A 13,224-nucleotide genomic window follows, 5' to 3' on the forward strand; every position below is an offset into this window, starting at 1 on the left:
TTGCCGTTTCATTTGCCTTTGCCTCAGGCTGCTTTATTAAAAAAAAAACATACGTTATCCCTCTATACTTTGTAATAAGAGCTAAATTATTTTTTTATCGTTCGTTAACATAGATAATGTGTTACCATAAGGTTCCTGACCTTAAACACGCAATTTCGCATGCTAACCTGATGTCGTCTCCTCGCGTGTTGGTTAATTGACTTACTTATACCCGATTTGGCGAGTGAAAGCATCGTAAATTGGTGGCATGAATTCCTGGAACATTTTGTCTTAATTTAAGAATAATCTACGTATTATTTTATGGACCCTACCAAGGTATTAGGACCTTGGTAGGGTCTGCAGTCTAACCGTTAGTCGGAATCTCTTGATGTGCATTCTTTTCAATTCTTACATGGTTTCGTACCAATTAAAGAATCATACGATTTAAAGACAAACTTTCATTTTATCGCTTAACATATCGTTTGACTAAAAATAGGTAGCTATAAATGTTCTATAATGATTTTAAATATACTCTATTAGATCAACCAATTCCATTCAAGTGTTTTAAAATCTAATTACTTTTTTGCAGTCTTTTAAAATGTTAGTTTTTTACTGGAAACGTAATAATTTTTTTTGTTTAAATTAAAGCGCTACACGATTTATTATTAAAAAAAAAAACTGTAAATTAAGCGTCACCCCTCTGAGACTTGCGATTGTAGGTTGCTGGTCCCATTCACGCGATACAATGTTATGTAATTTACACTTTGTGTTTTAATTATATAGGATTGCCACTGCTCACAAACAAATTTCCAGAGGATGGGAAGCAGCAGTCTCTGCGTAACATAATACAATACTGCGATCACCAACCTGCCTGCCAAGCATGGCAATTATGGTACATCCTCCCATAGACATCTTTTGGGGAGGCTAGGCTTTGCTGTGGGCATCTATGGGCTAAAACAACGACGACGATGACGAGGCATCACACCGTAACAATAAAACAAGAGACAATAAAACATATTCATTTCGTTAAAATATACACAATATCATATAATTGTTACTTGCTACTAATTGATTTCCAGTTTTATTAAATAAGTAAATAAAGTTTATTTATTTCGTTTAACATGGGCATATGATAATTGTAGATTACATAATACTTTAAAAATAAATATGTGGCCAAAGGCAATCGTCATTATTTCTTGTTACCAAAACTATAATTATAAAAAAATTATTAATAAAAACTTTAAACTGGCATTACTTAATATTTATTGTCATTGAGTGACAAATATTTGAAATTCCAATTGTCTGCTATAAGATAAAATTTTATTTTGATTAAATAATGGCGAAAAGGTTCATGAAACCGACAATTAATTGGCAAGAACTTGAAAAATTAGTACCTCCAGAACAGAAAACTAAATACATGGCGTTTAAAGGGAAGTCGGATGCGTACTTGCAACGGCGAGTTTTATAATTTTATTTATATGGCTTAATTCTACATATTTAAATTCACATATCTACTTGAGTTTTATTTGCTTTATTTTGTTATATAAATTTGGATGATTTTTGTGGGGAAAATTTTAGCCCTCCTTACAAAAATTCATATTTTATTTTAGATTACATGCATAACGTAATAACTATGGTGATTTTTTCATTCACAAAATATTTAGAAATATTTTTTCCCATTACTACTATTTATTTTTCGTCGTTGTATTTTTTAATATCATTGCAATTGAGCAATAAGTTATTTATCATAAACAATTATAGTTAATCGATTTTCGATAATCTTCAATAAACCTTGGTTCTAATGAGTACCAAAAATGGTAAATGTATTAGCCTTCAACATGTGGTACATTAATATTTGTTCACTATTTGTAAGTTTATGTCGATATTAATTAATGATTGCAACTATTACTAGCGGTTCTACTTTTGTTAATAAATAAATGCACTAATTTTGAATATGATATATGCTTATATGTTAAACTCAAAATTATTATTCGGTACCGTTTTATTTATTAATTAGATTATCAATAAGCTTAAAATATTTTACAGTGTAATGGTGAATCCTGCTGAGATGCCAAAAATCGATTGGGAAGCATATAAAAAGCTAATCCCAGTACCTGGCCTTGTGGATTGTTTCAAATCAGAACTTGAAAAGTACTGCGTGCCTTACCCTAAAGACACATTAACGGCGTCGATAGACGATCAGTGGAAAAAATTAGAAATTGATATTAAGCAATATTGCCAGGATCATGACAAGGATATAGAAGCGTAAATCAAATTTTCTTAACAATTTTCTCTACAAAATTTCGTACAATATTCAAAACTTTTAATATCCACGGCTCTATATAATGTTACCCACTGTGTAAGACCTCTCAATATTAATAAGATGCTTTAATCGCGGACCGCTAGGCCTTGAAGGTTCTGAAGTAGAAACCACGAACAGATGATCTTGCGCATATAAAGACACGGGATACTGACCGGTATTTTTGGAAATCTATGAGGTAGACCAATGTACAGCGGTGAATGTCCGACAGGTGAAATGTTGATGATAATAGGCCCGGGACTCGACAAAAGCCTTAATAACTTACTAAGCGCCAATATTTGGAATAAAATTACATTTCTGTATGTTATGGATGGAATGTTTAACTGTCTAAAGATGTTTCATGGTCCGGATTGCTCGCATTATGCTTATTATTTATGGTTTATCTACAAAAATAATTGTTTTCCTTTTGCATAAAGAGATTTTCTTTAAAATTTGCCGACGAGTTAATCTGACACAGTATTTTCTAATCTCTTTCGCACCATGCCACATTTTAGCTTTACTATAATTCTTACGCCCCCTATGTTACATACATGATTTCTATATAAAAGCGAAAGGGTTAAACTCATGTTGAACCCGCTAAGAAATTGCCACTCTTAACAATCAAATTGCCTCTTTTTGGAGCGTGAGCCCCGCGTAGGGAAACACTGATTTGACATGACATTCTCGTAAGACAATTGTTGAGAATATACCTTTATGTTGTGACTCTGATATACAACCTGAAAAGTTAACATTAGTGACAATTTTTTTCCAGAGCTAATAAAGAATTGAAAAGAATTCGGGCATTGCCTAAATTTGAAGACATGACTATGGAGATGTTTCGCGACATATATCCGGACGATGCCTTGGACCCCGTTAATAAACCGTCCTTCTGGCCTCATAATCCTGAAGAACAGCCAGGATACTTAACTGCCGAGCAAAAGGCATTGAAGAAAAAAGGCGGCCATTAAAATAGTTATTTTATCTTTGCTTTCTTATGTTATTTCACCTCTTTTTAAACTTAAAGACATTTCGTTAAATTAATTTGAAATTTTGGTTTTATTTACATCCTAGTTTTCTTTATTCAATAAAAAATCCCCGGTGATATCTTCGCCGTATCTGTTACAGTTAATTTTAGTTTACGGGTACATTGTTTTTAGTAATTTACTAAATTTCTTATCAAGTAATTTCAAACAAAAGTCATTGCTCGCCACCGCCGTAATTGAAGTCTAAACAGCGCTCCGCTTATTGTCTATGGGCATAAAGAAGGGCTGCAGTCGGGTTAAAAATAGATGCGTTCAGGGTCGTGGCAGAGACACCCAGCCAACAGATCGCGCGTGGCAAATTGTGACTGATGATTGGGTTGAGTTTCACTGCGATTTATTTTCAGATTTATTAACTTCTGAAACAGAGGTTGACAGATTGGCGGCAACCATTTTCAAAATAGTTATGTCACTATATTTTTGGATTTCTTGTTGTAGTGGCCAGTAAATACAAGTATGTTGTAATATCAATATCCCATAGCGTATTCGCAAATATTGAAGAATTTAATTGTTAGGAAAATTGGAAATTGCAGTAATCGATATAATAAAACAAACGGCAAGCGAATGCAACTTAAAAATACAATTTCCTATCTCAAAAACTTTTGAATATAGAGTACATTACGTATTGTAAATTTCTGAAAAGATATTATTAAAGGGTATACTTGACTACGTTCTCCACAGTAAATAAGCGGATTAGGCTCGTGTTCATCGATTGTCGTTCTGCGGCTGAAATTATGATAACGATGATTATTATTAGTAGATTTTTTAGACTGTGCTCTTTCTTCTTCTTTTCAGGCGATATACGCCCACTGCAAGGCTTAGACCTCCTCCAAGGATCGCGACGATGACCGGTCCTGCGCTGCACGCATCCAACGACTTCTCGCGACCTAAGGTCTCGGTCCTCCTAATGGGGGGTTTATCCACGTCGTGTCTACCCGCTCGTGGTCGCTATTCGAAATGCTTTCATTCCTAACGGCTATCGGTTCCACGAGCGATATGCTCCGCCCACTGCTATTTATACTAGAATTTTTTCGAGCTACGTCAGTGATGTTGGTTCATCTGTGATCTCATTTTTGATTATATCTCGCAGCGAAACTCCACTATACCCTATTTACTATCAATACTCTATAATCTGCTATATTATAATAATATGTAAAATTAAAAAAAATAATAGACTGAGAATGCTTTATATTATTCATTTAATAACAAAACTAAAAGGCTTTATAGTTCAAACAGAAAGTTTGAATATTTGCTTGCCAGTATATTAGAATCATATGATAATATGGTATATGAGTTTATATAGGTATAAAAAGCTATACATACTAGTAAGTACAAAAAAATAAGAATATAAAATTTACATTCTCGTTTGTAAGCATTGTATTCTTTTTTAGATAGCCTTATTTTTTATCCGCGAATAAAAGAATCTTAAACGCTTATTATTTAAAGCAACCACTTTTAAAAATAGCTCTTTCAGCATAGCGAAAGCTTAATGAATGAAGTTCGTTATGTTGCCAGTCCGAGAACGTTCCGAGTATGAATTCAAACGATTCGTCCCCTGCCAGACGCCCGCACCGCTTCCGAGAAAAGCAACTCAGTAACTCAAGTTAAGTATTTCCAACTCTTAGAAGCGGGGCCAAGTATTTGCGATTTGATATCGCACCGTAAATAATATTGTTATAATTGGAATAGTTGCTGAATTGATAACAGATTAATAATCACTTCGTTAAAGTAATTTCATTATTACATAATTTAATCAATAAATAACTCTAAAAAATTGTATACAAAACATTATGCGATTTTTTTTAAAATATAGTAAACAGCGCCTTCATAATTTAATATATAAAGATGTGTAAATTTTTATATGATTAATTATTTTATTTTGTTTACTTTACTCTTTAATGCCAGATTTAAAAAAAAATTAATGAATGTTTATGTGCTAAAAACTTACTTCTCGGTTTGGTAATGATTAGTATGTTTTACACGTTTATTTTCTGAACTGGACAGGTTCATCTTGACTACGATAAGATATTTAACGAACTATTTTAAATAAAGAATTTTAAAATTTAAATATATCTGATTTAAAGCTGTGATAATTTCGTTACAACTACAATAACAAAATTATAAATAATATTAATTTAAAACTAGACTATATTAATCAATTACTATATCCGACTAAAATAATTATACAAAATATAAGGACCAAAAATGGAAGCGTAAACTTAGAAAGACCCAAGGGGTGCACGAAACAGAGACCTCACAAGAAATAGACGGTGAAATAACAATAGCCGAAAGATAATAGAGAAGGAAAGCGAATAATAGAGAAGTTTGAACTGAGCCGGAGGAGGCCTGTAATCAATGCGGGGTTCCAATGACAACGTGACACAAAAAATATATCTTGTATCAACAAGTGTAGTTGGTAAATTGTTTAAAAATCTTCACTAAGGCAATTCCGATATAGATTCAGCTAAAATGTCTTCAGAGATGGTATCACATTTTTCTTCTAAAAACCGAGTAGATAATAGTTAATCAATACAATACGTCAAGCGACGCATCTGACGTAGTTTTTTTAATTCATGTATTTTAGCTCGCGGATTTCGGACATGCGAACGCCAGAACGGCTAACAGCGTCCAGCACCAATCGAAAATAGCTGGTCAGGTAACCGACACCAACGGTAACTTGCTAATCTTCAAATTTTTAAACTATGAAATCGCTAGATTTATCGCCACACCCTTGAATGGATGTAGCGGAGTCCACTAAATAAGTTAAACACACTCATATTTCAAAGAATGCTCAAAGTGTTTGTTTTAAGAAAACAGATCATCTCTAATAGTGTAAAAATAAAAATGGTAACATCCTTTTCCGCTTCCCTAGCGGAGATGCTTCGGTTAATAGCATATCAATCGACGACATAGACGGATATCCGATGCTTCTCTTGTAATGCCAGAAATAGTTCAGTTAATTTCACAGATAATTGTTCGTTGATTTTGTAACCAAACGGTAACGAAAATTAACCTCCCCCTGTTAATAGGTTCCTTCTATAAAAATGTTATGGATTCTGAACATGCTGAATTTCGTTCAGAAGATTTCATGAACCCTATTTTCAAACATACATTTTCTTTTGTGAAATTTACCAAAAAAACAGAGATTACAAGTACGTTAACTAGCTTTTCAGTGTATAATTGATCTTTATCAAAGATTCCTTAAATAAAAATAATACCACATAAAGATACCAATATATAGGTAATATTTACTAATGAAAAAATTTGAACTTGTCTTTTATTACCACATATATCATTTTTAAGATAAATTAATTTTAACATATTTGGTGATTGAAGATTATTTTAACTAAATTCTAACCATTTTGTCAATGAATTGCAAAAACTAGTCACAAGAGGTCACAAGAGGCTTACGAGTTGCTGTTTGCCGACCTCTGCTTTAGGCAACAGATAATGGCATATAAATATTACTATGATCCATTCTATCTTTTTAATGTTAAAAGTGATATGAGATTCTGTGGAAATTCTTGAGGAGCGAAAACCTGGATATATTATATTTTGACCTTCTTGGGATCAAGACATTTATATATCTGAATAATGTGTAAACAAAAAAACAACTTTTTACTTGGTATATTGTTTTACATATTTAATATCAATTCATGTAAATCTGTGTACATTATCATAACTAAATTTTCGTAATGAATGTCTTTTTAGATACAAATAATTTATACGTTTAAAATGTATTATAATAGTTGTGATCTTTACATTAGGCTTGCAGGCTCGTATTGTGTATATTTATTCGGATAAAATGGTAACAATAATATTTATTGCCTGATCTGTTGCTACTTATATTTGAGTGAACTTATCTGAGTAGTGTAATTTCTTTTAATTTTAATAATAAATACAAAAGCTGTCGTTCTCTTACGTACCTTGCTAAAAGACTTGCCATCATAGCATCGTTTTCGGAGATCACAGTCTGAAGTCATTTTTAGACTCAATATATTCACTGTTAGTTAAGAAAATGTCGCCAAAAGTAAAACCTTATTATCAAAACTTATTTTTTGAATCGCTGCCTCTCTAATCTGACTTACAACTACCGATATAATAAAACAGGTTTAGCCCACGTGCGTTTTCTCATTTGTAACAAACAGAATTGAGTTATCTTATACATGTTAAGTATAGGACAAATTGCAAAATTTGATTTGTAGTCACATTAAATATTAATTTAAGAATAGAAACGCTTTAAGAAATAATCAGAATCTGCTACGCATAATCTCGGTTACATTTCTGTAATATTTTATCAACACACAAAATTGTAGCAGTTAAATCTGTAACCCTGTTGTGGATGACACAATTAAAAATATATATACTTCGATCGAACTATGATTGGCTAGAAAATATTATCAGAGATATTCGAAAACCGAAGCATAGACACAAACAAATCAAAATCCTTGACACCATCCGACGATCAATAAGCCTGTCAATTTTGAACTAAAAACATAGTATAATATTTCTTTCAAATTCGTAAAATACTAATATAAAGGTGACAAGTAATTAAATCATTACACTTTTTTGGATATGTAAATAAAAAAATGGAATAATTGCCAATGACATATTTCAAAAACAACATAATACTAAACATAGGTTTACCATCAATCGTAAACGTTGTGAAAAATACTGTGACATAATATTTACATTTGTAAGAAATCGTAAAATACCTGTTTTCGTAATAGTTTCGCGGTTTACTCGACAATTATTATCGTAAATTTTTCATTGCGTTGCGATATTTGTTTGAGATCGTTTACGTAACGACTTTATAAACCTACTCATGACATATTCCAAAATTGAAGAGAGTTAATTGAATAAATACATGTATTATGAATTTATTTACATAAGTGCCGAAAAACAATTTTTTTTTGTTTATTTTCTCCTAGATATAAGATTTTGTACGTGTATAAAAAATACGCGATATACAAATATAATAATTGGCTATGTACAGCTTATTTAAATTAATAAGAATAATCATCAAGTCAGATCAAAATAAGAAAAAATGTTTTTTTTTAAAGTTATATAATCACTAGAAATAACGAGAGGTTTGTTTGTTGCATTTTTCCAAGATTCCATACAATTTACTTTTTATTTTGTCTGGACTCTAATAGTCATATCAGCAGTGAGATGACCACTGCTGGATAGAAGCCTCCCGCATAGATTCCGTCTTCCGACGACCTTAATATGGTCGTCTGTCCATCTTCAGAGTGGTCGTAGAGACGCAGATTACATAGCCCCTAGCACCTATGATTTTCAGCTAATCTCTTTTATAGGTATACCGACCCTTTTTATAGGTAATAGAGCTCAATAGCACCTTCAAAAGCCTCAGCGCAGAATCTGGCGGCCGCCCAGATCTTACTACCTTCTTCGTAGGCAGTTGTGAATGCTTTACACGTTTTATGCCTCAGAACAACTGTTTTCGTAATGATCGTTGCCCGGCCCTTCGCAAAACCATTATACAATAGATTTTAAAAAATTCTACTTAAAAATCCTACTTCTGTACAAACACATTTAAGCTATAATAGAGCTTACAAATGTATTGCTCTAACTACTGTATGAAATACCTCTGTAGTGAATGATAGCATAGCACACCTTGGGAATTATTTGTTCGTTTTTTTTTTGTTTCGGTCGTTTATTAAATATGTAATTCAAATTGTTTTTTATTACTGCTGAAGTTCATTCGCTTGTTCTTTTAAAGACTAAGGTATCTCGTACTGGTGATAAGATAAAGATATTGTGAATTTGAATTTATTGCTTAACCTGTCTTCTCTGTGTGTAGTAAAAATAACGAATACTATGTTTATTTCTAACACTTATATACTTCTGTTTTCTTCGTTATATGTAATTACTGCTTGGATGTAGACGAAATAAATAAAAAAAAAACGTATTCAAGTTCATACGTGTTATTCATAATTGCATTTCGTTTATGTGGTCAATAAAACAGAGTCCTGCGGCGTGGGCGTTGGAAGCGGTGGGGTGCGTTCGGCCACCTGTTGCAAGGTCTATTTATAGCGGATCCCGCGCCCTGCGTCTCTACCCGACAGCCGCTCATAACTCTATGACTAATGTGAGAAACGGAACTTAAAATAGTATGTAACTTGCAATTATATATCATTCTATATCTTATTATTCTATCTATATTTACATGGTAGTTGGTTATAGGTGAAAAAACTTCATAGGGATGAATGTATCGCTCGTTTGCTGTTATTTAATGTATGGCACACATTGTCTTCTAAATATGTTATATACATCAATTATTATAACAATTTAAAATCTTGACCTTACCATTATAATTTGTTTACATTAATAGAAGCAAACTGCATACACTTTAAAATAAAACAAATCGTAGTTCAAGTTACATTCAAAACCTACAATAGCAGATATAATATAGAGCCGCAGTAATGTTTATATACATTGTAACAAAATGTATTCATCGTTATATTCAACAGGCTACATTATTATCGTTCTATTTTAGCTTCAAGCTCGAAGATACATTGGTAAAAGATAAATAATCAAAGAAACGTCGTCTGTCTCCTCGGATGTTGTGTGTTGATAGTGTTTTAACACTTTGTCGTTTATCAAAACAATCTTTAATGTATTGCGTGCCGTGACTTTACAAATGTAAAGATATCTCGGGATCATTTCAAGGGATGGCAGGCATTCTTTGAATTTTAATATTATAGTGGCTTCGAATTCTATACCGGCTTTGGACATTAAAGATGTCATGACAAAAATACATTCTAAAATTGATATTACTTAGATTGATGCAATATTTTTTTGTTTAAAAGTGATGATTATTTTGTAAAATATAACTTTTTTTGTGACCAATTAATGAAAAAAAAATCAATAAAATAAACATCGTTTCTTCTAGACGTCGTACATGTTTATGTGAAGTATCTCGTGATATTAGTATATAGCGTCTCCAATTTGAGGACACTATAACTAGTGAAACTACTCGGATTTAATTAACGATGACATTAGAAATGTGCGCTGTTATAGAAGAACTCTCATTACTAACCATGTGTATGGTTTAAAAAATGGAAGAATAACTTAAAGCTAAACCGGCTACGAGGACGATAGTCCCATTAAATAGATTTCTAACTTATTAAACGAATGGTGGTATTATGGTACATAGAACACACTGCTGCCGCTCTCCTAGAAACTTGTTTTTGAGCAGTGGAAATCCTATATGAATGATGCATATAATGTGAACTATATCAGATATATAAAAAATTAAAACAAAACTAAAAGTTAACAATAACTCAATCCATACATAAGCCATCATAGGTTAAAACATTTTATGATATAAGTATATACTAGGTAATGTGGTTTAAAAAAAAGAAAAGAAACAAAGTGTGATGGTAGAAGATTTACAGACGTGTCCAAAAAAAACCTTAGCAGCGCGTATATGAAAGTCATACGTACACTATTAATTTAATCTTAGATCGACAGTTTTTTGACATAAACACATGTCTAAGAAGTCATTTAGTATAGTTGAATATATCCCACAGTTGTAAAAACGTGATTAAACAATTGATCTAATATTGATTAAAAAGAATTCACTACAAAATGATTGAATATATGTAATGCCGCACTAACCTATGATGTTTAATATCATGATTATGCATGCTGTTAGCCAAGTAATTTTATTAGTTACAACGCCTTTCATATTGGAATGCAGGACTGGAAAGTGTATTACTAATAAAACTTACTGAACCCTTGGTAACAAATATAAATAAAGCCCACACAACTAAGGTAAACAAATTTTATGAGCTGGTCAATAAAATAAATAGGAATATATAATTATGTTTAATTTGTATACAATAGAAAAAGGAGCGAAAACTATAACAGAAAAATCTCTCTATAACCAGCTGAAGAATTTAGGCCTGTCAAGAGGAAACATCAACTCATTTCTGAAACTGGTTTCCAATGTACAGCTATATATATAGCTGATTGTACATCAGCTAAACAAAATGTACCTTCCAGAGGCAATATTTTACATAACACGATAAAGTTAACGAATAATTTAAACGACACGCTTCCAGCCTTTTGAACTCATTTAATATTACAGTTTGACTAAACTAAAGCACATGTTGGTCATTACATCGAAACGTCACATCATTGACTATTTTTAAACAAAACTAAATAATCTACATTAAGATTTTCACATCGCGTTAACACGATCGTGAGAAGAATGCAATCATTAAGGCGTTATCTGTCCCTTGTCCATTGTCAGCGCCTACTCGTCAATACGCTTTGGACATTTCGATATGAACAACGAACCTTGGCCTGCACCTACGCCTACGAACACCTATATAACCTGAGACGCTATAAAATTGTTAGTCTGGTACTAACAATTTACGGTGATTTAACTATAATCTATATAAAGCGCCTAATATTGGGTGTTCAAAACCGTGATTGGTTACTGATGAATTTTTGTAATCCAATTCTTAAACAAATTGTTAAGTAATAAGTTCTCCAATCGTAAGAATGGCATAACCACAGTGAATAGAATCTCTCAAGATAGAATTTGATACTTGATTATAAATCAATCGACGATGATGTTTAAATCTTTCAAAGTTTAATCTAAAATTTAATTAATCTAAAAATTTAGTTATGTTACAATAATTAAATGACCTCACGTGATATTTTATTTTATTTTTTCTTTCATTTTTCTAACACTTGGTTCAAAGGCGGACAAAATGCCTTATAGGAATATTCTACTCAGCTAAGTATCATTAATTTTTTATTTCACACGTAAACAATGGTAGCCCAGCTATAAGGACTGAGTTTTGATATCGTAGGTCGCGGGTATATTTCTTTAAATAACTTACACTTTTTGCATTAATTATATACGATTACCACTGCTCACAAACAAGTTTCCAGAGGATGGGCAATAGCGTCCTGGACCATAATACCACACTGCGATCGCCAACCCGTCTGCCAAGCTTTGTGATTATGGTATGTCCTTCCACAGATATCTTTGGATATTGGGAGTCTTATGCTTTGTAGTACGCGCCTATGGGCTGAAACGACGACACTTTGATTTTTTTGTAATTGAAGCCATCAGTTAAAATGCACTAAATAAAGGGTTTGTCAGTATTATTACAACGGATATAACGGATAGAAGACAGCACAATCATGACTAAAATCCAGAGTCTCCATACATCCATTTTTACTAAATTTGCAAACAATACTATCATTTAAAATTCTTTACCGTATGTTGAACAAATACAAATTTTATTCTGGAATTTCGAAGCGCTATTAGAATGTCATATTAACGGCTTTTAAAGAAACCTACTTTTCTGAAAAAAGAGGGAAAACGAATCTTCTATAAATTTACTTATTGTTTCTTATCTGCGCATTTATAACTACATTAATTAACAATTTAAAAATATTGGAACAATTATTAATTTTTAACAATTTTTGTTTCAATGAATCTAGGTTTTAAATTAGTAGTTCAAATTAGAAGTCCTGACACAAGCTATATATATTTATTAGACCGGATTAAACTATGGCATACCTCGACAGATAACCTCGAATTCATAATAAAAAACATAGCATCATTATTTAATATTAAGGTGATACATTCCTACAAAATTTACTATACATCGATGACGAAAATAGACAGACGAATGAGTAAGTGAAAAGAGACGCTGGATGCAGACCACTTCAAATCGGTCCTATTGGAAATCCATGGGAGAGGCCCATACCCAGCTCTGAACATCCTTCAGCTAAAATGATAATTAAAAAAATTACTAACAGTTTTACTATTGAATTTTTGATATCAAATTTAAGGTAACATTCAAAACACCACCTAATTTAAAGTATACTATTACTTCAATACTTGTATTAAAGTGA

At 32.0% G+C, this 13,224-nt stretch overlaps 2 protein-coding genes across 3 annotated transcripts in view; one reads left to right on the top strand and one right to left on the bottom strand.

Moving 5' to 3' along the window:
• pnt (pointed) overlaps positions 1 to 13,224 on the bottom strand; it is a 177,420-nt gene that overhangs the window by 155,039 nt on the left and 9,157 nt on the right. The gene's annotated exons all lie outside the window — the stretch shown is intronic.
• Positions 1,316 to 3,246, top strand: LOC137920038 (ATP synthase subunit d, mitochondrial-like). Its single transcript, XM_068763270.1, has 3 exons — positions 1,316 to 1,434; positions 2,026 to 2,244; positions 3,051 to 3,246. Exons 1-3 carry the CDS (start codon positions 1,316 to 1,318, stop codon positions 3,244 to 3,246), a joined length of 534 nt encoding a protein of 177 aa, XP_068619371.1.

The sequence above is a fragment of the Battus philenor genome, unplaced genomic scaffold (genome assembly GCF_028537555.1).
Source record: "Battus philenor isolate CCGP_79_NKW_IND1 unplaced genomic scaffold, ilBatPhil1.0.hap1 SCAF_17, whole genome shotgun sequence".
Classification (NCBI taxonomy): Eukaryota; Metazoa; Arthropoda; class Insecta; order Lepidoptera; family Papilionidae; genus Battus; species Battus philenor.

Excerpts from the sequence above, each read along its gene's own strand:
- LOC137920038 (XM_068763270.1), top strand. The coding sequence starts at position 1,316 with ATGGCGAAAAGGTTCATGAAACCGACAATTAATTGGCAAGAACTTGAA. Across the intron at positions 1,435-2,025 it reads TCGGATGCGTACTTGCAACG|TGTAATGGTGAATCCTGCTG; the intron begins GCGAGTTTTATA and ends AATATTTTACAG. Across the intron at positions 2,245-3,050 it reads CATGACAAGGATATAGAAGC|AGCTAATAAAGAATTGAAAA; the intron begins GTAAATCAAATT and ends ATTTTTTTCCAG.